This window comes from Numenius arquata, chromosome W (genome assembly GCF_964106895.1).
Source record: "Numenius arquata chromosome W, bNumArq3.hap1.1, whole genome shotgun sequence".
NCBI classification, from domain to species: domain Eukaryota; kingdom Metazoa; phylum Chordata; class Aves; order Charadriiformes; family Scolopacidae; genus Numenius; species Numenius arquata.
This window is the reverse complement of record NC_133615.1, coordinates 30879464-30905560: the sequence shown is the minus strand read 5'-3', so window position 1 is coordinate 30905560 and position 26097 is coordinate 30879464. Positions and strand designations below refer to the sequence as shown.

The 26097-nt window shown below is 43.1% G+C and overlaps 1 protein-coding gene across 1 annotated transcript in view; it reads right to left on the bottom strand.

Annotated features, from left to right (window-relative positions):
- Positions 1-562: 562 nt before the first annotated feature.
- The window catches only part of LOC141476819 (potassium/sodium hyperpolarization-activated cyclic nucleotide-gated channel 1-like), a 191094-nt gene continuing 165559 nt past the window's right edge, over positions 563-26097 (bottom strand). Inside the window, 4 exon segments of the mRNA XM_074165608.1 lie at positions 563-1127; positions 1129-1363; positions 2381-2545; positions 22008-22248. Coding sequence (XP_074021709.1) covers positions 563-1127; positions 1129-1363; positions 2381-2545; positions 22008-22248 — 1206 coding nt within the window.

Sequence of the window (26097 nt, the reverse complement as noted above, 5' to 3'; positions counted from 1 at the left end):
AAAAGTTATTTACAATGGCAATATTTATAGTCTTTGTAAAAGTCTTTAGCAATGTGAAGTCCACCCAGTTTTCTGAAACAACAGAATGGTTGACATGTCCCTTCCAACCCAAACCATTCTCTGATTCTGTGTCGTGAGCTTACTTCAGAGGAGTGCTAGTGCCAGCCTTATGACTGCAGGTGTTTGTAATTTATTCATTTTCCAATCTAATTCTGAATGGAAAGTGCTAAAATATGAAATGCAATGGGAAATAACAACTGAATTATTCATGACCTCATAAACAGAAATCTGTCGGACTAATTTTAAAGTCGTCACGTTAAAAATAAATAATATTACAGCTGAATTTAATGGTTGCAAGAAAGGAAGACATGAATTCAAACAAGTTTTTTTAATCCCTTTTTTTATATATATAGATATAAAATTTTTACATTCGTTATATAGGGCAAAGCTGTCTGAAACAGTTATCATAGTAGACTGCTGGGGTAGACTAGGAAATGGGCTAAAACAGTTCCAGGGATGGTTCTCAGTTTGTTACAAGTCTGTTGCTCACAGTTACCAGGGATCATAAGTTTGACGTGAACCGTGGTTTGTCTCCCTCGGGCTCTGTGCTTAAGACTGTGGAAGAATCCCTTTGCAGAGGGGCTGTGGGTGGTGTGGCCCCCCGGTTCGGGGGGATGGCTCCTGAGGACATCTGTCGGAAGAGTGAGACATGCTGGGGGACTGTGGCCCGGCTGGCCAGGGGCATGCTGGGGCCAGAAGTAGGCTGCGGGAGGGAGGCAATGGTGGGGTGAGGCCTGGTGATCAGGGTGGAGATCTCGTGGGGCAGGGAAGGCTGAGAGGTAGAGAGGGGCCGCACCTCCTGAGTCAGGTTGGTGTTGTAGAGGGCTTGGGTGCTCTTGTGGACCTCATTCTTCTGTGCGGCACCAGGCGGCTGCTGGGGTGCCTGTAGCTGCTGCTGCATGAGGGAGAGCTGCGAGGTGGTTGGAGAGACATACTGGAAAGCTCGGCCAGCCAGAGGGCTCTGTACGGGTGGGCTGCAGATGGCAGTGGTGTAGGAGCAGGGCGAGAGGATGATGGTTTGCTGGGGCGTCTGCGTGCTGGGTGAGGTCGAGTGCAGGTTTCCATGAAAGGCTGCTCATGGTGTAAACAGGAGGGGGCTTTGTCCTGATGCGTGACAATGAGGTGGCAGTGGAAATGCTGGAGTTCAGCACGGGCATCTGCTGCAAGCTCACTGGGGCAATGGTCTGCACCGTCTCTCTGTCATGCTTCACAATCTGCTTCAAGATCTCGTTCTCCTGGTTGTTGAAAACCCCAGTGTTGAGGTCCTTCTGGAACTTCTGCAGGAGGATTGAGCTCTTCTTCCCTTTACAGAGAAGCAGAAGAGTTAGCAAGCTTGACACGCAGGAGCAAATCCTGACTGAGTTTGCATTTCAACCCATTGAGGGCTATATCAGCATTGTAAAAGCCTGAGCAAACACCAGGCTGAGCACTGGCCACAGCTTGGCAGTGACCCCACTGTGATAGGCTGCACTGCACCAATCTCCCCAGGAGCCAGAGACCGAAGAGCTTGTCCCTTGCAGCGGAGCTGTGCTGAGCTTCTCGAGGCGCCACCACAGCAACTCATGCTGACACACAGCTCCTGACAGATGGCCTCCACACACACACAGTTCCCCCTCTCTCTGCACCAGCACGGCAGGTTTTCATAACACCATTGTTCTCAAAGACACCTGAACTTTCTGTGCCTCTTCACTTATAGTGCATTGCTATTACTAAAATTATTCTGAAAATGTAACCATGGTAATTTCCTGAAAAACAGGGTGGAAAAAGTATTCAATTGCACTCAATTGTTTCTTTTTTTTTTTTTTTCAATAAAACAGGTCTTATTTTATCTTTCTCCTGTGTAGATTTTATATTGTAAATACAGTAATTCAGATGGGATTACTCCTCCAAGAGCAGACTGGACTTTACTACTAATATTATCTAAGCACATATTACTTTGAGTCAGACTAAATCTCCAGAGGGTCTTGAGAGACAAATTCTAAGAGTTTGAAAAGCCTTGAAAACCCTTTGAGTGCTGAGGGCAGCAAAAGAAATAAACGGGATTAATAAATAACGCTAATGAGAATTAAAGTATACAAAATAATCCTCAAAGGACTATGAGAGCTTTCTAAAATTCAAAGGCTTTTATTATACAAAAGTGAACTTACAGAATTTCTTGTCTGGGCACATCTTATTCATAGATCAACAGAACACTTAGTGCAGCATAACAGAAATGAAACTTTTAAGGAAGATTTAATCTGGGCATTTTATCCTTCAACTCAAGGAAAAGAAAAGGTAGAAAGGTTTTAAGAATTCCAAATATGAAAAAAAAAAATAATACCTATCCTGTCAAGTCTATCAATTGCCACCGTTTCAAAGGCCCTTCTCATCATGGGGTACTCTTCCAGGACCTCGTTGAAGTTGTCCACCAAGAGGGAATACAGGCGACAGTATGTGTCTGCTCGTACACTGGCAGTTCGACAGCCCTTGGTCAAAAGGCAAATCTCTGGGGAGAGAAAAATTCGACACACACAGGAAACAAAGAAGTTAGTGAACCATGTGAAACTTAAAAGCTAGGAAGTGGCTTGGTGCTAACAGCAATTTTTCTATTGCTGTTTAACTTAAGATTTTAGACTTTTTTTCCTCATTGGGCTAAACAACAGAAGCCTTTTAACCTCTGCTTACTCCTGTGGCGGTGTGCTCTCCCTGTTTTGCTTCCCCCCCACTGGCTCCTGCTCGGGCCTTGGCCACCATGGCCATCACAACATCAGTTGTGATAACTTGCACCTGGACTTTGGGGGATGGTTGGCAACATAGTCAAAACACTGTCTGGAGTGGGGACCTAGAAATTTTGTTCCCATGAGAATATGACTATAGGTCAATTATCTTACTGTATAAATAGTGGACAGCCCAAGAGCCCTTTGAGCTCTCCTGTATGGCAGCGGGCTGCACGCCAGGATCTCCCCTTTTGTGAGGACGCTCGCCTAAGGTTCTACTCCTCGAGGTTGAGAGATTCCTTGCCACAACAGATTCTCGGTAAGTGACTAAGAGCATGCTAAACTTTGAAATCTTAGCTAAGTAATGTAAAGGGTTGATTGTGCATATATATAATCCTTTAGACATAAACCATTGACCAAGTCTGGGACTAGGATTGGATCCAGCTGCACCTAGACTCCTCTCTGAGAAGGAGTTTAGAAAGCAAGGGGGTCCTTTCTGAACCTCGTGACTCAACGGGAGGGTCTCCCTGACAGCTTGTCTGACCCTATCCTCTATGCAGTAAATAATAGAGTGTACCTTGACATCGAATCTCGTAAAACACTATCGCATTTACTACTGGTTTTATCGCACTTACTACTGATTTTGTTAAATGACTGTTTCGCCTTAATAAATATTTCACTACTTCACTCCAACTAGTGAAGTTAATCACTCCGTCCGTGTCAACTCCATTTGATTAGTCTAGTAGACTTCCTCTGCAAGTGCTTCCAATAGGAATTCATCATTCTGGAACAGAGGAGACCTAAGCCATACGCAGAGTCCCAAGAAACAGTCCCAGTCCTGCAACTGCTGATTCTTGAACCCACAGGAAGAGGGTTACTGGATAAAGGCCAAAGTCAATGACCGAGGCTTATAACAGCAAAACATATGGGGTGGAATAAGAGACACGCATAAATCCATCTTAGGGAAGTTTCCCAATAGAAGTCTTCAATATTCAGACATGTTATATAGGTCATCATACGTTTGTAAAGTTGTCAAACTCAAAATATTACTGATATGCCACTTTTTAAATGCATATATGATAATTCTTTTCTGCATCTTCACCCCTCTTTTCAATGAAGATTTACGTTAGAAAAGTTCAACTGAGGCTTATTATTACTTAAAATAAAAAAAATATTTAACACAGTATTTCATAAAGTACAGTCAGAGTTATTTTTCATTATATATTCCAGTTAGCTAAAAGTGAAGCTCTTTGCAGGAGATTACAAAATTAAAAACAATTTGGAATCTTTCAAATTCTGTATCTGTTCTTACCTATCTATTCATATTTCCCCAAAAGTAACAATAAAATATGTTTTCTTCTAAATCACAACTAACATTCAAGTTAATTTATATTAAAATACAAAAAATTAAAAATCAGCTGCAAAAAGAAGTGTTTGAGTTGATCCCATTTTCAAGTTTGGGAATAAGAACACACTTATAAATAGAAACAGTTCTTGGGCTCAGGTAGGGTAGGATATCGTTTCCCTACCCAGTTCTAGCAGTTAAGAGCAGTGACTTTATATTTGTTCATATTTAAATACTAGCAGCAGGCTAGGAAACTATCTCCATGCTTGTATGTTTATCACAAACCATCGTTCTCAATGAAGTGTGGAAATACAAAAATTCTTCATTAACAAAAATAAAGAATTCTGAAGGCTTTATTACAGATGTATAAATGTGCTAGCATAGTTCTTTCTTGTTTTGTATGTCTTTAACAAAATACATTTTTTATTAACCTAGAATGTAAAGAACCTTGATGGTTTTCAGTCTCATACTTCTTATTGAAGGATTTCCACATGCCACCTAACCCTGAAGGCTTAGGGGCTAAGATGCTTAAATAATAGTGGATAAATCTGTGGTAGGTTGACCCTGGCTAGATGCCAAGTGCCCACCAAAGCTGCTCTATCACTCCCCCTCCTCAGCTGGACAGGGGAGAGAAAATACAATGAAAGGCTTGTGAGTTGAGATAAGGACAGGGAGAGATCACTCACCAATTACCATCATGGGCAAAACAGACTCGACTTGGGGAAATTAACTTAATTGATTGCCGATAAAATCAGAGAAGGGTAATGAGAACTAAAACCAAAACATTAAAATACCTTTCCTCCCACCCCTTCCTTCTTCCTGGGCTTAACTTTACTCCCAAGTTCTCTACCTTCTCCTCCTGAGTGGTGCGGGGGGACGAGGAATGGGGGTTGCAGTCAGTTCATCATACGTTGTTTCTGTTTTCGGGTCCTCCATGGGCTGCAGGTGGATATCTGCTCCACCGTCGACCTCCATGGGCTGCAGTGAGACAACCTGCCTCACCATGGTCTTCATCACGGGCTGCAGGGGAATCTGCTCCAGCATCTGGAGCACCTCCTCCCCGTCCTTCTTCACTGACCTTGGTGTCTGCATAGTTGTTTTTCTCATGTATTCTCACTCCTTTCATCCAGTCGCTGCTGTGCAGTTCCTCCCCCCCCCTTCTTAAATAAGTAAGTTATCGCAGAGGCACTACCATCATCACTGATTGGCTCAGCCTTGGCCAGCAGCGGGTCCATCTTGGAGCCGGCTGGCATTGGCTCTGTCAGACACAGGGGAAGCTTCTAGAAGCTTCTCATAGAAGCCACCCCTGTAGCCCTCCCACTACCAAAACCTTGCCAATTAAACCCAATACAAAATCAAAGTACATTAATGTGGGATCAATACTAGTATTGAATGTATTTAAACCCCAACAGCTTTGGGGACAATTTATAGAGACTAATGCCATTGTAAGAGTCATGACCTAATGTCCTTCACAAAACCTGATGCCCATGAAATAATGACAGTTTACTCTAAATAGCCAGCCAGGTCAAACAGAAGTCAGTCCTTTCCTCTTCCATCCCCTAGCTCAGCCTGACCCCTTCTCCTTTGATTGAACCCACTGCATTTTGGTTACAGGAGCGAGACTGACATTTTGTCCAAAGGGACCAAATTTTGTCCAATGGAGCAAATGACTGCTCCATTTTCTAAGTTTTACAATACATGGCTGAATTTATAGATAACTTGCTGGAAAATCTGTGTGACTAATGATCACCTCTTGATTTTCAACTTTCTTCACTTAAAATTGCTGCAAACAATGCTAAGGACAGAGGTCTCTTCTGCTGCAAATAAATATACTTGATTCTAAAAAATGATCAAAACAAACATTGACTATGGATCCCAAGAATTCTGAAGAGTGTAAAAAATAATGGAGAAAGTACTGTTTTCAACATTATTGATTTAGAACATTGTGTTTTAGATTACTTCAATAAGGATAGGAAGAAACAATGCTAGATTTCATCGCAGGACAATGGGACCATGGAATTCATGGATATTATTGCAATAAATATCATTACTTTCTCCCCTTCTTTCCTCTTCCTTTATTCTCCTCAAGTAAGGAGACTGGAAAGGATCACTGTGTATACATATATATTTACAGCATATTCTGCAAACCCTGTCAGTCCACAACTTATGGTTGAAGTGCATCTTTTTGGAAAGCTCTTAATAAATATAATAGTCTTCTAGTTAGATATGACAATAACTAATGGGTCAGAAAAGACATGAGCCTAGAAACTGATCAGGGAGTGCCACTGTGGAGCCTGACTGCTCAGGAAGCAGGGAAAGCTTCATGTTCTTAGCTCCAGTTGAATGGTCTCATTCAAAAGATGAACTACATCCTTCTGACAGAAAAAGTGTCATGTGATGAACACTCATAAAATGCATTTCCAGCAATGTTTCTTGACTGATTAGAGTTTTAGTATAGTCACTGATACATCATCTATATTGCTTTTTTATATGTATCAATAGAATCATTTGTACTCTGGCCACAAGACTAAGGTGCTTGTTAATTGTATGTGTTCTGCATTTAAGTTCATTTCATCTATTAGCTATTTATTTGGAACAAACTCTCAAGCATAATAAGACATAATATATGAATTCTCATTTACTTGGACCAGAGAGCAAGAACAGAGAATGCCAAAATGTGTTCCCATCAAACACTTGTATTCTTTTAAATAAATCAAAGTAATTATTTATTTTTTTACAAATAAATAAACAATAGATTTCATGAAGAGAACAAAGTAATGAAAATATCCATGATATATTTAAAATGAGTCTTAGTGGCATCAAGTACACCAGGTGCCCTCAACAATTATGCTCTCCTTGACGTTCAGTTGATTTAAACGGACTATGAAATACAATCAATAACACAGGAGTGTGTAGTGAAACACAAAGGGCACAGAGTATTTTCAAATAGCTTGGACAAACAAGGGTTTTTATTAGCATAAAAAGAAAGCGGTAGCAGCATATTACTCGCTAATATTCCCATCTGCGGCTGGCATGGTGCACCGCCTTCATGCTGACACTTTCAAAGTGTCAAATGCTTTATCTTTCCTTTCCAAACATAAGAATGTCTTCAGTTCCAATTGATCATTATGTATTAGGCTACAATGAACCTGTAATTCAACTCTTAATGCAAGTTTTACTTTAATTATTTAATCCCTTTGGACAACTGTTCCCTAGAACATTCTGAAACAAATGTAAATCACTGCACTAACGAAAAATTACTATTTGAAAGCACTAAACATTGCTAAAAACATTAGTTTGTTCTTACAGTCCATATTTAATACAAATGCAATTAATTTATCTGTGAAAATCATAACTTGTGTTCTGCTAGCATAAGATATTTCTCACAGAACAATGCAACTCAAAAGAACATTGAAAAGGGCTCGAATACCATGTACTTTTTGCTTTCAAGACATTGAACTAAAACCCACAATAATAAGTTTGAAGCTAAGCCTGTTCTGAAGTTTATAATTATAATAATCAAAACTGATCAACAATATATCAGTTGCACACATACATGGCAGCATTTCAGTAGGAACATCAGGTTCAGTTTTTGGAACACCATGAATTTCTGAAGAAGCTTGCCCATATCTGTATCTTGTAAAACAGGAGACATGTAGATCGTATTTTATTATTGCATTAGTGTGACAAAACACTCTGGATAGGAAATTCTACATACCTGAATGACAGCAATAGGGAAGACTTGTTTCAGGAAAACCTGAATGAGTGAAGGTGAATGACACAACCCATAGGATGACTCTTAAAGAATTAGGTTTAGGCCTTTTGTAAGGGCCAACGTTTTGGTACCAACTGAGATCATGTTCATAGTTCTTGTAGACTATATAGATATGCCACTTCCCTGTTGCTATGTGATTCCTAAACGTTTTTTTCTTCAAGAAAATATCTGGGGATGTGGGAATAGTTCACCTCTAGCACCATTTGTGATGCTGCATTGCTTAGTCTTTGCTGGATTGGTATATGGACTGGCTACCCTAGCAATAATTTCCTGTTTCCAATTTATATAGACCTATGAAAAATCTTTTTTTTTCCTTTGGGAAGCAGTACAGCTTAGCTGACATTGTGGCACCTATCCATTCACTGTCAGTTCATTTTTCATATAAATTATACTCCAGATGTAATTACTCAACTTTCTATATCACATTAACGTTTGACTAGAGATTGAGAAACTTCAAAAATCAAAATAACAATATAAAGTTTCCTTGAAGACAAAACGTGTCCACAAACAGATAAACTGTGCTGATAAAGGAAACAGTTATGAGTCAAATAGTTATCTGGTTTATTAAAAGATATCAAACTGGTCCTGTCTCCATGGAAGATATTTCTTAGCTTAGGATGGTCTATAGTAATATGCAGAAAATTAATACAATGAATTATTATTGCATGCACAGCTTTGTTTTGCAAGAACACAGAGACTAGAATGAAAGCAAAAGTTCACTTTACTAGGTGCAGGAATTAATTTTTTTGAGTAATGAATAAGTTAATTAATTAGTATTTTAGCCATATAGTGCTCTCCATATTAAAATTAAGTAAAAATAGCTAGCAATTTCTATGCATTTGTGAACTACAGAAGTTTAAGTGCTCTATCCCCTTCCAAAGCTATAACAGGTTTCCTATCATCTGTCAGATTTAACATTACAGAATCTAATGAAGACTCCTTCCAGCTGAGGAAAGGTGACTTTTGCTTTAGTTCCTCATCAGGAAACTTGTTTCATTATGTAGCAGGCATATATATTGGCAAGCAGCTATTCAAACCATCTGGTTACTTTCAGCAGCAGCAGAAAGATGGAAAACCAAAGCAGTTCAAAGGCTTGAGTCAGTTGGTCTAACATATTTGGGAATATTTTATGAGAATGGGACAGTGGATTAGAATATTGTTTATTTTATAGAGAGCAATGAGTTACTAAACTATTATAGACAGAACTTAGATGTATGACAGCTCTTTGCATCCCCCCCATGCTTTTGTGCCTTTTTATAGCAAGTCCTGTAAGTCTTCAGAGCACGTTTCCCAAAATTACCAGGTTTAGGTAATTCTCCCTAACTTCATAACAGCAACTCTCTGGCATGGTGCTAAGATCAATAGTTCTTGATTTCCTTCAAGCTACTGAAGTTGTCCACTGACCAGAAACTAGCTAACAGGCACCTTCTTGGTGTGCCAGTCACAGGAAGGGACAGTAACCTTCAACCTGGGGTGCACTGCTCTCAGCTTTACAACAGGTAATGTGAGTGATATATAAACTTCAAGCAATTAAAAAAAATAAATCAGTAAGCTTCTTGAAAAAGGGAGAATCCTTCAGAAATGGAGTGATTTCCTAGTTCCATGTTGATTTAACCATCTCTAATACTGAAAACAAAAAAGCTGTTTCATATGATAAAAATGTGATTGCTTTAACACATACTTCTGTATTTATTTACTTTTTTATTTTACCCTTACTGGCTGAGATGATTTCTCCATCATGAAGATATGTCATATATATGAAGACAGGAAGAGAATGAAACGGAGACTGAAGAGAATATTTGTTTCTATGTTTGAGGATGACATAATGATATAGTGTAATAGTCAATAAGTAATAATAGGGTTTTTAGTCGTCTTGAGGTAGGAACTGGTCAGTAGGACAAAGAAGTAGATGATAAGGGCATCCCCTACAAACAGTATTATACTGATCCCTTTCATCCAGAATGTTAACCCTTTGGACACAATTGACACATTTGGAAAAAGGGACTTTTGTCTCCAAAGCCTCTCTGAAACAAGAAGGAACTTTCAAAACAGACGAGTTTGAAGCAGCTGGAGACAGGTATCCATGATGGGCATTTCATAACCATTTTCCTGATCTAAAATACAGGTGAAAACTAATTAGGTCTTTTGCTATATTTCTTTTCATTACTCTTTTCCCTAAAGGTCTTCCTCCAAAGCTCTCATTTGCTTAACCTTTGTTAAATATGCTTGACCTTTGTAAATATGTGAAATGTTTGGTAGAATAAGTGGTCTAATTAGAGAGGTTCTATTCTTATTTTTTTCTAACAGCATTTCTACTTGGCAGAGGTACATTTATTTAATTGGAGACAGCACAAATTTTCTGGGGGAAAAATTATTCTTCAGAAAAAAATTGCCTAACTTAAATTGACCCAAACTTTGATAGGATTTATAGAGGAATACTTATTTTTAAAAACAAAGTCTGCTAATGGGTGAGCAACTCTTCATATTTATTTAGGGTTTGTCAACAATACTTTTAAGTATGTGCATTTCTTTACTTTGACCCAAAGCTGTCTTTTACACCACCTACCTATAAGAAACCCATTTCTTGAAACAACTCATGTTCTTATCAGTCCGTTTCCTTGATAGCAGCACTGAGAAAAGCAGTGTGATAACATGCTACTAATTTGGATGTTTTGAGACTTACTCAGAACAAGCCTCTCATCATTTCCATGTGAAATTCATTAAAACAACTCAACAAAGCCTTTAAAATATTATCTACTGTGATATAAGTAAATGTTGATACAGAAAAAGACAGATATAGAAAATGTTTATACAGAAAAAGAGTTGCTTTATCTTATTATTCTAAAAGGGAATTAGTTGAGTAACTCTATAGCCCAATTCAAACACTGAACCCAATTCAGTTTTCTAAGCTTCCCGCTTCTGTATACCAGCTAAATGTGACTGATTGGCCTTTCAACTGAACATTTTCTGAAAGGCTTTTGACTCAGTTCCGGAATAATTCATGTGATTTGTGGGAAAGTAATGGAAGATTGGCGAGGAGGACTGTAAATACGCTCAAGTGACTCGCATGTGGGGTGCTGGAAAACACATATATCACACTAATTGTTGCTTAGTTTTGTGTGCTCAACAAGTAGGACATCTGCACTTAGATAACACAGGCCTGGGATGGACTCAGGGGCACCTTATCGAACACGCCTGAGATTCCTGCCCTGCTGTTGAAGAGATCAAAGCACAGCGGAAAACTCTGCCTGCCAGAATCCCTGAAATACAGGCCCAAACAGCAAGTGGGAGCTCTCTCACTCCCTTGCTAACAAGGACTCGCTTGCTAATAAGGACTCTCGCTGCACAGTGCCTGAGTCCCCTGCTTGCCTGCCTCTGCCCAGGTGCTGCTTCAGAGGTTCCCCGATCCATGAGGTATTGAGATTAAATTTGTTCTTTGCCCTTAATCCATGGTTTTGTGGTTGTTCCTGCGTCCTGCCTGCATCGGCTCACACATTTGGTGTAGTCGGCAGCTCCAGGAACACCCATGCCATGGCTGATAAAAAAGTTGGGGACTGGGGAGGCCACTACGGTGACTCCCCCTATTGCGGGATGGCCCAGTACCTAGCACTGGACCCCCGTGGCCGCTTTCTTGGCTAAATTGGCTCCACCGGAGGCATGGCCTGAAATAGATGACGGGGCGGTGATTACCCCCCAGAGCATTGAAATGGCTATGCATGGCTTGCCGTGGAAAGTGGCATCAGATTCTTCTCGCAAATTAGTGGGTAGATTGGGATGGCTGTTAGCTACCAGACTAAGAGCTCTTGACCGTGAAGTTATTGCATTGCATGGTAAAGTGAGAGAATTGGAAAGGGAAAACAGGAGTTTACAAGATGCAAAGGTGATTGCACAAGAAGTAATTACGGTTCAAGCAGAGCAGTGCTATGAGATGCAAGATAATGTAGACCGGTTGGTAGCATGTATTGTTAATAAACAAAGGGACAAATATGGCAAAAGTAAGTTTTCAATTTCCCAAGTTCGTGCTCTCACTATAAAAGGGTCATGGGATCCCGAGGAATGGGATAAAAATATTTGGAGTGAATCCTCAGACTCTGAGACTGAGTTTGAATTTGATCCGGGCTTAAAAAGCACTGAGGTGGTGGAAGCACAACCCCTCATACAAATGAGGGGGGAGCAGGAACAAGCAGACAGAGGAGTGCAGATCACTAGTACTTACACTCTGAAAGAGTTAAGGGAATTTTCAGAGATCTATCAGCAAAAGAGTGGGGGAGGCATACTGTCATGGAGTTTGCAAGCATGGGATAGTGGAGCTGCTTCTATCCATTTATCAGTGAGTGAAAAAGATTTTCTAAGCCCTAGAGCCATTGATGATCAGATAGAACAAGGATATGCTCAGCTGCAAAATGTCAGAGGTCCTGACAGGCGAGACATTATTGCCCCAATGTCGTATCAGTGGTTGTGCGCAGCAGTTTTAGCAGCATATAGAGAACCTGTTGAATTAGTGTCGTCCCTCAGAAACTGGTGTATAATGGAGGAAGGTATTAATTTGGTGCAGCAGATGAGGATGGCTCTTGTGTTGGTTACAGGATCCAATCCGGACAGTGGAACAGTGACAAAAAGTATCAAAATGCAGTTTTTGAGAGGAGCGCCTGCCTCACTAAACCCCGTGATTATACCAGCAGTGACAAATGCTATGGGTAATGTAAGCGCCCTAGCAAATACCTTGAGGGAAATTGGGGCTGTGATTTTGGGACCCTCTGTGCGGGTGGTGAGTAAAGGAGAGGCAGCAAAATGGAAAGGAGTTACAGCATGGGTGACAAGGAAACAAATGTGGAATTATGTTATACAAGCCTGTATCCCAAAACCAGGGACAGATGGGATCATAACATCAGAAATGTTTTCCCAGTGGCAAAAGTTAGTGTTTACGCAAAAAAGCCAACCACCCCCAGCCCCACCACCAACTCCTCGCCCCCCCTCCACCCTGCTTGACACCTCAGTGCAGGATGTTGCCCGGCAACAAAAGCAATATACTTTACAAGTATTGCCTCAGGGATACAAACTCAGTCCCTCCATTTGCCACCTAATGATAGCAGCTGATTTAGCAGTGTGGTCGGGTACAGTTACTGTTTATCATTATATTGATGATCAATTGATTATGGCAGAGTCACAACAAGAAAGTGAAGCAGCTGCCGAATTGCTAAAAGTTCATTTGCAGGATCGAGGTTGGGCAAATAATCCAAAGAAAATACAGGGCCCAAGTGCTACTGTACAATTTTTGGGAATAGTTTGGCATGGACAGATCAGAAAAATACCAAATCAGGTACAGCAAACGAGGCAGCCATTTCCTGTACCAATCACAGTAAAACAGTCACAGATCTTTGGAGGACTTTTAGGGTATTGGAGAATTTTTATGCCACATTTGGTCATATTAATATGCCTTTGGCAGAAATTAACTAGGAAGAAAGTTGGCTGACAGGGGACCAAGCAACAACAAGAAGCCTTTGATGCCTACAAAGATGCTTTGATTGAGCATGCACAATTATACACTCCTGAGCAAGGATATTCATTTGAATTAGTAACAATTCCAGATGATACAGTCTCAGGATTGTGGCAGATGACTGGGATGAAAAATCAGAAAGAACCTGTAGGGTTTTGGTCCAAGGCATTACAAGGTTCCACTAAACATCATAACCCAACTTCTCTTATTTTACATCCTTTGTTAATATCAGATTCTCGAGTTTTTGTATTTCAGGTGTCTTCAGCGAATACCTGTGCCTTATCTAGAGGAGATAGCATTGGAATGCTGTTATTTGTTGCCTGTTGCAGGCGTGGCGACCTGGTTCAGGAACGGCACGGCAACCAACCCCAGGCCGCTCGGTCCATCAGCACGCTGACACCAATGTGGTGGACGGCAAATGGCGTTTATTGATAGGTGGCATGGCATTATATAGCTTGGGTTTGCGACGTCACTTCCGTCCGCTTACATCATGAACTAAACACTATTGGAGGAGGGGCCCTCTCTTTCCGTACAGCGTGATATCTTCCGGTCGCCTGACCCTAACCACCTACATTTCCCCCCTCCCTATGCACGCCAAAGTACAGTATTCCCAAAAACTTTTTCTTGTTTTAACTCCATATAACAATCTTAGAAAACATACATCATAAACTTAAATAAAACATGAGGTATCATAAACAGGTAGAAATTCGGGGAATAATGGGGTGTAACCTGAGGTAACTAGGGATAACCGGGAGTAAACAGAGTAAACACATTCTCAAAGCAGCTGTTGGTGTTCTACCAACATAACGTTAACCTTTTCTAGCCGGCTTGTGACAAACGACACGAGCCTGTTTAGTGTGCAGGGTCTCCCAGGCTTAGACAGGACGCTTGCTGGTTTGTCGACTTCTCTCGTCCTCGGGGTATACGGGTTACAGGGGTGTCCGATGATCCGGTCCTGTAAACAGAAACTCACAGTTTTCGTTAGTTTTATTCTGAAGGTCCGGTTTAATAGACTTAAGTGGACACCATTTGATTTTGCCATCTTTTCTGACCGCGGCGTACCCTCGCCCTGTCAGAACTAATTTCCACCCTTGTTCCCAGTCTCCCAGCTCATTTCTGACTATGACCGACGGGCCTTCTTCTAGCGCTCGAGTGGCCCAGTGTTTTTGGGCTGGGCTATTCCTCTCCTCTCCCCTGGGGAACTGGTTTAATGCTAATAAGGCAATCGCTAGCAAGCGCGCCTGGTCTCCTGAGGGAACAGTGTTGGTAAAGCCTTCTGGTTTTGCTAATACCTCCAATTTAGATTTCAGAGTTTGGTTTGCTCGTTCGACTATGGCCTGTCCCGTGCTATTATACGGGATGCCGTGTATTAGAGTAATACTCCATTTCAGAGCAAATGCTTGGACTGATTTAGATACAAAATTCGGACCGTTGTCCGTTTTGATCTGATTAGGGATGCTGAGCCACGCCATGGCTGTCAGCCAATGTTGGATGGTTGCTTTGGAGTCAGTCTTAAGGTGTTGTATAGCTACGATCATCCCACTATATGTGTCTACCGTTACCGCTAGCCACGCTCGAGGTTTCAGCAGCTGACAGAGTGTAAAATCTGTCTGCCACACCTCGGAGGCTTTGAGACCTCTGGGATTGACTCCACTGGACCACAGTGGTGCTTTTTGACAGTGGGGACACGTAGCTACTATATGTTTCGCGTCGGTGGCTGAAACCCCACATCTCTTTGCCAGCGCTTTAGCTCCAATGTGGAGGGATTTGTGTAGTTGGCGGGTGTCTCTTAGTGTCCACAATCCTTTTGCAGCGGCGTCCGCTTTGTCGTTACCGGTTTGGAAAAACCCTTTAATTGGGTTGTGGCTGTTAACGTGGATGACTGATATGGTACCTTTTCGGGAAAAAAGTGCTTCTTCTAGCATTAAGGCTGCTGTAGATGTTGACACGCCGGGCCCTGACATGGCTAAGCAAAGCTTGGCCACAAACATTGAATCAGTTACTATATTGAGATGTTCTGCTGGGAACAGTCCACACGCTAGTACCACGGCCGCTGCTTCCAGCTGTTGAACTGAAAGCGCACAATCGGTCATTTTAATGCAGTGCCATTCTCCTCCCGATTGCCATACTGCTGCTGCGGTTGAGGTCGCTGAGGATGCGTCTGTGAAGACCGTTGGTCCCGACTGGGGCCGGTCCATGACCTTCTGTGGAAGGTCGATGTCGACAATTGTCAGCATTTGAGTCCAGGGGGGCTTTGTGGCGTACTGGACTTCTCCACTAAATCCGACAAGGGCTATAGCTAGATACTCTGACATTGCCACTGATTGCGTCGGGAGTTGTTTGCAGAAGGGTAGGTATATTTTGGCAGGTTCAATGCCTAGATGTCTTAGGGCGAGTTTTCTGCCTTTCATGATAAGGTTACCGAGGCACTCGACTCCTGGGGAGAATGCACGTGACGGTTTCCCTAGGACTATCCATTGTATTGGTTGAGCTTTTTCTGGGGGGCCCTGGGCCAGTGCCCCTACTCCCCCGCCTTTCGTTGCAAAGATCAGTACCATTATGATCATTGCGACCAATATCAGGGTGGTTAACCACGGCAAATGATTAAACCATGATTCAAGCCACCCTTGTTGCGCTTCTCGTTCCCTTTTCCGTTCTTCTAATCCTTCTCGCAGTTTGGCCATAGTGTCTCTCACTAATCCGGTGTAGTCCGCATATACACAACACTCTTCTTTTAGTGCAGCGTACACTCCCCCTTGCTGTAAGAACATCAGGTCTAATCCTCTTCAATTTTGTAGCACCATCTCAGATAATGATCTAATTGATTTTTCTAATGCAATTGTTGATTGTTCAATTCTAGCCAGGTCCTCATCTACTGCGGTGCTAACAGCCACTTGAATCGGGGCTAGATGCTCTTAATTCGTGACATGCTTAATCATGTCCGCGATACTTGACCCCGCTGGCAGAGATCGTAAGATTTCTTTGGTTTTCGAATTGCACTGCTGACGTAGGTAGTCTGTGACGACCGGGCCTTTTGCTTCCACGGGCAGGGTCGAGGAGTCGACCGCAGCCTGGAGGTGATCTACAAATTGCGTAAAGCTCTCACTCTCATTTTGCTTTATTGTGGACCATGGCGATGGCTTGGCAACAACTCTAGAGGCTACACGAATAGCTTCTCTGGCCGCGCGAGTAGTTGTCATAACTTCATGGGCCCGCAGGCCCTGAGCTTGTGCGTGGGGGGTAATCATCGTTGGATCTGTACCCATTAGCCGCTGCAGACTGGAGCCATGTAGCGGATGATCCGCCCCGGTTACTCGGGCTAGTTGTTTCATGCAGTTGTCCTCCCATTCTTGTTTAAAAACAATCATCCCTGCCCCATCAAAGATCAATCTACAAGTTTGTTTTATGTCAAACAGGAGCATATCGTCCCCCCCAAAAACTCCATCTATGAGGGTGGAAACCATGGCAGAGTTATGCCCTTTATCTGCAATTGCTTTAACAATTGCTTGTATATCTTTAGGATTTATAGGGGAGTGGACTCTTTGTCCCCCATCCGTCACTCGGACCGGGAATGCTAGTGTGGCCGATGGGGCCCAATCGGCACACGCGATCTTTATTTTTCTCCAGTCCGTGAGGGGAGTTTTTCCTCTTCGTGGTTCCTCTTCATTGTGAATGGGGATATTTCGGCTTTTGTGTCTGTTCGCCCTTATGTCCTCCTCCTCTGAGCTTGAATCGATTGCGAGCCACTCGTCCCAGGAAGTGTCTGACTCGGAGTCGGAACTCGACTGACCGGTCACTTCCGGGTTCCAGTGCGTTTTTGTTGGGCTCTGGCCCCGCCCACTTCCCTTGCGGGCGGACCGTTCCCTCTCTCTCAGCTCGCCCCGCCTTCCGCTCGGCGGGGTGTTCGCCCTGTAAGGGCATTGTTTTAGACGGCCGCTCTGATTGGCTCTCCGCCCCTCGTTCACGCCCCCCTCTTCTCCCCGGCCGCCCTCGCCGCTTTTCTTCTTCTCGTTCTCCTCCCCCTCCTGTTTGCGCGCGCTTATTCAATTTGGCGCTTCCCGCCTGTTCCTGCCGGGGGCATCCTCACCCCGCCCCCCCCTTTGTTGTTCGGTGCCGTGCTGGGGCGCGTAGGGCGGTGGTCTCGCCCACACGTCCTCAGACTCTGATTTCACCGCGGCACCCCTGGCCTCCTCGGCTAATTTGCCCCAGAAGGATTTTGTTTGATTTTGTCCCTCCGTGAGCGGGACGGGACTCGGGGACTGTGGGGGCGCATCGCCTTCCCACAAGTTTGCAGGCTCAGCGGGATCGCCATCCTCTGGGGGGTGCAGAGTCTGTGTGGCTGCCCCGGCTCCCAACCTCGGGGTGACCGACAAACAGTCCCTTGCCGCCCTCCAGGTCCCCTGCTCTTGTGTGGCTTTTTGCAAAGCTTGCACGACTCTCCCCCATGATTTAAGATATTTCCCACTACCCGAAGACATCGTCTCCTCAGCTAGTGCTTTAGTGCATTCATCCCACACTTCTGGGTGGAGTATATCCACCGGCTGATCAATGACCCCAAGATATAAAAGCCTCGCAACGGCGAGAGTAAAATCCTTGGGCTTACAATCAATTCCCCACTGCTTATGTAATTAGGATACGACCTTCACAAGGGTGTGAGAAATGAGCTGAATTTTGCTTCAGCTACTTGGTATATTTCTATTTGTATGCTCGGTTATAGCATCTAACTAATCCTTACAAGTACCCTGGAATGGCCCAGAGACTCTGGTTTACAAGAAGCCATTTAGGTAAAGAGAACCGAATTGATGGTAGACTGATAAGCGAACAAAGGACGGTGGAAGGTGATAAGTGGATAAAGGCCACCTGGGGGGTGACTGAAGAAAAGAAGGATATGGACACTAGATCAAGAAGATGACCACCAGGATGTTTGTAACTACTAACATTAGACAGTAGATATTAGCAGAGACTGTGAAACAATGTATTGTTAATTAAAGGTTTGTGTCTTTAGGCGGTCGGGAAGAATGTGAGCTCCAACTTCTCAGCCAATGAGAAGAGAGACAGGTATTCAGGCGGCCGGGAAAGAAAGGTATAAAATATCTAAAAAACTAAAGATGTGTGTGTGCCTCTACTTTGAGATGCACCCGATTCAGCGCTGCTTCGTACAATAAACCTTTGCTCCAGTGACTTCGTCCTCTTTAAAATTTTAAGTGTGAGCCGGTGTTTCTCACAAGGGCTTCCATCCTCCTTGTTGGTCCTGGTCCGGGAGCGTCCCCCCGCGACCTTCCTCGCCGGGCTGGTCCAGCCGCTCCGGCCGCCGTTCACCCGAATCCAGGCGACAATTCCCGGGTTTCGGCACCACTTGTTGCCTGTTGCAGGCGTGGCGACCTGGTTCAGGAACGGCACGGCGACCAACCCCAGGCCGCTCGGTCCATCAGCATGCTGACACCAATGTGGTGGACGGCAAATGGCGTTTATTGATAGGTGGCATGGCATTATATAGCTTGGGTTTGCGACGTCACTTCCATCCGCTTACATCATGAACTAAACACTATTGGAGGAGGGGCCCTCTCTTTCCGTACAGCGCGATATCTTCCGGTCGCCTGACCCTAACCACCTACAGTTATTGGTGTTGCAAACCCAACATCGAATTGAAGTTCAGTCTGAAAAAGCACAAGCCATAGCTCTACAATCCGTGCGGGCAATTACCCCACATCAGGTTATCAAACTGAAAGTAATAGTAGCCGAAGGAGCTGAAGCAGCACGTATGTATCACCGGAGGGAGATGCCACTGCTGTTTTCCTCCCCTGTCACAGGTTGGCTCATCATGCTTTGTAGTCTGGTACTACAAGCACATGCCCTGGATACATCTCTGCAAAATCAACATGTAAACACTTAGATTGGGTTAGCCTCTACTGCAACTAACTTGTCTGCATTTTATACTAAGGGAAGATTAACAGCTGCAGATGTGTAGACAACTTGTTTCAGTGGTGCATCAACAGCAGCAGCTGTATTATAGAATTATACTGTGCTGAGTGACTTTGATATTAATGTCTCATTGCTGTCTTTTCTGAGTAGGTAACGGCTATGTGCCAATGAACATTACAAATTGACTGACGGTAGATGATTTCCTCCCTGGACACCAGAAACGCTGCTTTGACTTTGAAAACATGTTGCTTCAACGTAACTGCTGAAACGGCCAGCCCAGAGCACAACATTCAACATTGTCCAGGACTGAATGCATCAAACGGAACAACCTACTGGTGGTGCCTGGCTGGTTGAGGGGTTTAATTCCTGGATAGGAGGAACAGGACACCTGATTCAAAGCATTATTGTAGAGAGGTGTTTATTCCTTTTTCTATATATGTTTATTGCATGCCTCTGTAAGTTAGTCTGTACTACACCCTGCAAGCCTAAATGAACATCTCCAGCTTTGTCAATCCCAGCAGAAGCGGTCTCTTGAGCGAGGGGGTGGAATGTGGGAAAGTAACGGAAGATTGGCGAGGAGGACTGTAAATACGCTCAAGTGACTCGCATGTGGGGTGCTGGAAAACACATATATCACACTAATTGTTGCTTAGTTTTGTGTGTTCAACAAGTAGGACATCTGCACTTAGATAACATAGGCCTGGGATGGACTCAGGGGCACCTTATCGAACACGCCTGAGATTCCTGCCCTGCTGTTGAAGAGATCAAAGCACAGCGGAAAACTCTGCCTGCCAGAATCCTTGAAATACAGGCCCAAACAGCAAGTGGGAGCTCTCTCACTCCCTTGCTAACAAGGACTCGCTTGCTAATAAGGACTCTCGCTGCACAGTGCCTGAGTCCCCTGCTTGCCTGCCTCTGCCCAGGTGCTGCTTCAGAGGTTCCCCGATCCATGAGGTATTGAGATTAAATTTGTTCTTTGCCCTTAATCCATGGTTTTGTGGTTGTTCCTGCGTCCTGCCTGCATCAGCTCACACAAGATTCAACAGAAAATTAATAACCAACTAACTGTACCTGTCATGGGCAGCAGTGGTACATGCAAATGTTCAATCAGCTTCTGGAAACCAGCCTTACTGCTACTCACAGAAGCAGACACCAATTCTATTGCACAAAGACAATTTACCATCACAAAGAAACAACATTTTCATACCAGTCAATTACTATATGTAAAAAAAAAAATGGTTTATTTCAAATATAAAACTTCAGATGTCTTCATCTAAATAAAAACTTATTTTTCATTAAGATTACCAGATGAATTTAATTTGGATTATGTCTGTTTTTTATTAATATGCATGTGTTTGAGAGCTATCTAGTCAAATAGGGAGTCCAGTTTCTCATAGTATATACTGGAAGGATAAACATTGCTGTATGCTAAAATTCAGTTAAAAAGCACTAATAACAGCCTGAAATATTCTTGAAGAAACCCAAAATATCCCATATAAATAATGGTCTTTTATCCACTGTCTAATTTTTTGTTACAGTGATTTTTTTACATTTTAGAAGTACTTTACATTTATGACTCAAAATTTGTATCCCTTTTTAAAGAAGATGAATCCTACTTATTTTACCTTTAAATAGCTATAAAATTACTATGGAAATTATTATATTTTTATTGAAATACTCTGTTAAATGTATCAGGAATAGCGTGGCCAGCAGGAGGAGGGAAGTCATCGTGCCTCTGTACTCGGCACTGGTGAGGCCTCACCTCGAGTACTGTGTTCAGTTCTGGGCCCCTCACTACAGGAAAGACATTGAAGTGCTGGAGTGTGTCCAGAGGAGAGCCACCAAGCTGGTGAGGGGTCTAGAGAACCAGTCCTATGAGGAGAGGCTGAGGGAACTGGGCATGTTTAGTTTGGAAAAGAGGAGGCTGAGGGGGGACCTCATTGCCCTCTACAACTACCTGAAAGGAAACTGTAGAGAGGCGGGGGTTGGCCTCTTCTCCCAAGGGAATAACGACAGGACCAGAGGAAATGGTATGAAGCTGCGGCAAGGGAGGTTTAGATTAGATATTAGGAAGAATTACTTTACTGAAAGAGTGGTCAAGCACTGGAACGGCCTGCCCAGGGAGGTGGTGGAGTCACCATCCCTGGAGGTATTTAAGAAATGTGTAGACATGGCTCTTCAGGGCATGCTCTAGTGCCCGGGATTGTTGGTTTGTGGTGGGGTGTTGTGTGTGAGGTTGTGGGTGTGGGGTTTAGTTGGTGGGTGCTTTTTTTTTTTTTTTTTTTTTTCTTTCTGGTGTGGGGTTTTTTTTTGTTGTTGTTGGGTTTTTTTTTTGTTTTTGTGTGGGTTTGTGTGTGTGGTTTTTTTTTTCTTTTTTTTTTTTTTTTAATGTGGTTGGACTCGATGATCTCAAAGGTCCCTTCCAACCACTAAGATTCTGTGATTCTGTGATTCTGTGAAATAACAGTGCTCAATTCAAAATAACTTGAAAATTCAGGAACGTCATTCTGTATCTTCAATAGCTATCCTTGCAACAGTGAGCAGACTCTGAATGTCTTATTCAGAAATATTTTGTGCACTCTTCACTGCAGTTGGAATTGTTTAGGCGAAAGACACTCAGACTTATTCTGATGTCTCTATGTGTCTGATATCTGAACATGTTTTATTCTAGTGCATTCACTCCAATGTTATAATTAATTTTTTCCTACTCACCCCCAAAGTAAGAGCCATCTGTCAGCTTCAGCTCCTTGCTGGATTTGGTGATGACACCAGCAACACCGTGCTGAATGAAATACATCTTTTTACCCACAGCCCCTTCTCGGATAATATAATCGTCAGGTTGGAACACCTCAAATCGCAGTTTGCTTAACATGGCAGTCACAAAATTTGGGTCTGCATTAGCAAAAAGAGGCATTGTAGCAACCAGCTTCCGACAACTGAAGTTGACAATCTCCTAAATGGGAAGGAAACATAATGATAATAATGGTCAGCAAATACATACATTATGATGGGCATTGAGAAAAGACTTTCTTCACAAATGCTTCTTTATGCTTTTATTGGACTTTTCTGTGTTTCTTTCTGTGCTGAATTTTTTAATCTTTTCATTACATTTTCACCTGTTTCTAATTCAAGATCAGCAAATCCTGCTAAGTCATTAAGTCAAGAGGAGTAATCCCAGGCTACCCTGGTACATTCTGTATGAGAAAATAAATATTAAAAAAGAGATTCCAGCTAACTTTCTTTCTAAAGGATGAGGAAAAGACTGTTTTCCTTCTCGTCTAAATAGGTAACAAGGAACTTAATTTCTCAGGAAAGCTTCAGCCACCACTTCCCTTCCAAAGGAAAGTTATTCTCTGCTCCCACTGCTTGCGGTATGGTGGCATCACGCGAGGAGGCCCAGACTACATTCTCAGCTCCATATGAGACTGCGTTATTGCAGTCTCAGCTGATGCTGGAAAGCTGGTAACAACTATTACTTGTCTTGCCTTGCTCAGGGACTTTTCAGTAGAACTGTTGCTTGTTTTCTGTTTCTGAAAGTGAATAACCCTGTCTTGCATGTCCAGGAGGCAGAGAAAGGAAAAATTGACTGGAAATTATATAGAGGCTGGTGGGGAAGCACAGAAAAGGCTGGGAGAGTGAAAAGTTCGACTCCAGTCACAATCAGGAAGAGAAAAATAGACCTAGATGGCGTATTAAGAAAGAGAATGGGAGGAAAAAAAAAAAAAAGAAACACAAAGGAACTAGAAGAAAGGGGGAAAAGGAGACAGGAAGGCTGACTTTCAAAAACAGATTGAGAAACTGAAATACCTGAAAAAGTGGGAGCATGGGAGCAGAGAACCTGGAGAAAAGGTGTCTGGCATGAAAGTTGAGAAGTGGGGCAGATGAAGTAAACAAAAAGGAAATTGGAAAAAAAAAGACAAGTGATCAGTAACGTATCTTAATAGCTTCATAGGCGAGCATTATAAAGACACAGAGGAGAACTCAGGCCTGCATGACTCCTCTGCACAGAGCCAGCCCAGCCCAACTGGAAAGGAATTTGGTTGACAGCCGGCTGAATATGAGCCAGCAGTATGCCCAGGTGGCCAAGGCGGCCAACAGCATCCTGGCCTGTATCAGGAATAGTGTGGCCAGCAGGAGTAGGGAAGTGATTGTCCCGCTGTACTCAGCACTAGTGAGGCCGCAACTCGAATACTGTGTTCAGTTTTGGGCCCCTCACTACAAGAAAGACATTCAGGTGCTGGTGTGCATCCAAAGAAGGGCAATGAAACTGGTGAGGGGTCTAGAGCACGTCTTATGAGGAGCAGATGAGGGAACTGGGGTTGTTTAGCCTGGAGAAAAGGAGGCTCAGGTGAGACCTTATTGCTCTCTACAACTACCTGAAAGGAGGTTGTAGAGAGGTGGGGGTCGGTCTCTTTTCCCAAGTAACAAGTGATAGGACAAGAGGAAATGGCCTCAAGTTGTACCAGGGGAGGTTTATGATGGATATTAGGAAAAATTTATTCACTGAAAGGGTTATCAAGCATTGGATCAGCCTCCCCAGGGAAGTGGTTGAGTCATCATCCCTGGAGGTATTCAAAAGCCGTGTAGATGTGACGCTTAGGGACATGGTTTAGTGGTGGACTTGGCATTGTTAGGTTAATGGTTGGACTCAATGATCTTAAAGGTCCCTTCCAACCTAGATGATTCTATGATTCTATGAACTCATCTTGTCTTGGGAAACCCAACAAATCACACCCTTGTTGCAGGATTTGCACCCTTGGAACCTCATGTCCTCTTATGGCTCCATCTTCTGCCCACCTTTCTCTCTTGATATATAATCTATATCTGGATATATCCATGTATACACACACCTTACGTGCTCAGCCTGAGTTGCCTAATGAAGGTACCAACATAGCTACAAAACCATCCTGCTGTGGTGTGGTGGGTTCACCTTGGCTGGCTGCCAGGTTTCTACCAAGCTACTCTATCACTCCCCCTCCTCTGCTGGACAGGAGAGAAAAAATATAACAAAAGGCTCATGCGTCGAGATAAGGACAGGGAGATCATTCAGCAATTACCATCACAGGCAAAACAGACTCGACTTGGGGAAATTAGTTTAATTTATTACCAATCAAATCAAAGTAGGATAATGAGAAATAAGAACAAATCTTAAAACACCTTACCCCCACCCCTCCCTTCTTCCCAGGCTCAACTTCACTCCCAATTTCTCTACCTCCTCCTGCCAAGTGGCACAGGGGGATGGAAAATGGGGGTTGCAGTCAGTTCATCACGTTGTCTTTGCCGCTCCTTCCTCCTTACTGTCTTCCCCTGTTCTAGCGTGGGGTCCGTCCCATGGGAGACAGTCCTTCCCATGGGCTACAATTCTTCACAAACTGCTCCAGCATGGTCCTTTCCACGAGATGCAGTCCTTCAGGAACGGACTGCTTCATCATGAGTCTCCCATGGGGTCACAGGTCCTGCCAGGAGCCTGCTCCAGTGTGGGCTCTCCTTCAGGTCACAGCCTCCTTTGGGAGCATCCATGTGTTCCAGCGTGGGGTCCTCCATGGGCTACAGGTGGATAACTGCTCTGCAGTTAACCTCTATGGGCTACAGGGGGACAGCCTGATTCACCATGATCTTCACCACAGGCTGCAGGGTAATCTCTGCTCCCCCTTCTTCTTCACTGACCTTGGTGTCTGCATAGTTATTTCTCTCACATATTCTTACTTCTCTCTTCTGGCTGCTTTTCCACAGCAGTTTTTTTTTCCCCTTATAAAATATTTTGTCACAGAAGCACTCATACCATTACTGATTGGCTCAACTTTGGCCAGCGGCAGGTCTGTCTTGGATCTGGCTTGCATTGCCTCTGTTGGACCTGGGGGAAGCTTCTGACATCTTCTCACAGAAGCCACCCCTGTAGCCCTCCCACTACCAAAACCTTGCCACATAAACCCAATACATGTGGTAATTTCAGCCGTTATATCCTAGCAATGCACTCATTTTGTTGATTAGTTTTCCATGAAAGTTTATGCTAAAGTAAAAATTTTCCTTATTTAAGTCATTAAAAGCTGGAAAATTACTGAGGGAGAAAGAAATGTGCTTTGTTGTTTTTTTTTTAAAGTGTTCTTTTATTTAAATATGAGATCATTCAGAGCAATAAAACACATTTCCCTGAGTCTTAATCACAGGCAGCTCTGCAATTTCAGATTCTTGTGTATTTCTTTGAATATCATCTTGGGGTGAAAGAAACAGTAAAGATTACGAATGTGTTTCATGTTGTTTTATGTAACTCAAAGTACTAGGAGAAATAGTTCTGTATTTTAAATAATAAAGGTAACAAAAGAACAAACTGACAAATTAAAAGTTGACATTTCACGTAAAGAAAAATCTTTCACTCATATTTTCTTTTAGTTAATTCTTTGGAGCCAGACTGGAACCAGATTATGTTGCCTAATATGATGTCTTAATTAGAAAAGATAATGATTTTGTGTCACCTCTACACCAAGAAAATGCCAAGTGAAACCTTAGGAAAGGATTAGGAGTGTATTATATAGCTAAAGTAGTCAAAGGACATGAGTGATTCAGACCTACACGGAGCAAGTGTTGATTTAGTTCAAGCATTGGCCTCTATTACACAAGAACTGTCAGAGGTGTGATTCGGAGAATGAATGGTTAAAGGTCGTTAGTGTAGATTTAGTACAGCTTGGCAAAGAACAGAGCTCGGAGCCCAGGAGCCCAGCATTCCAAGATAAGGAACTGGCCTTGTGTATAAGATAGCAGGAACAGCCTGCATGCTAAGGAGGAACCCAATTGTCTGGGTAAA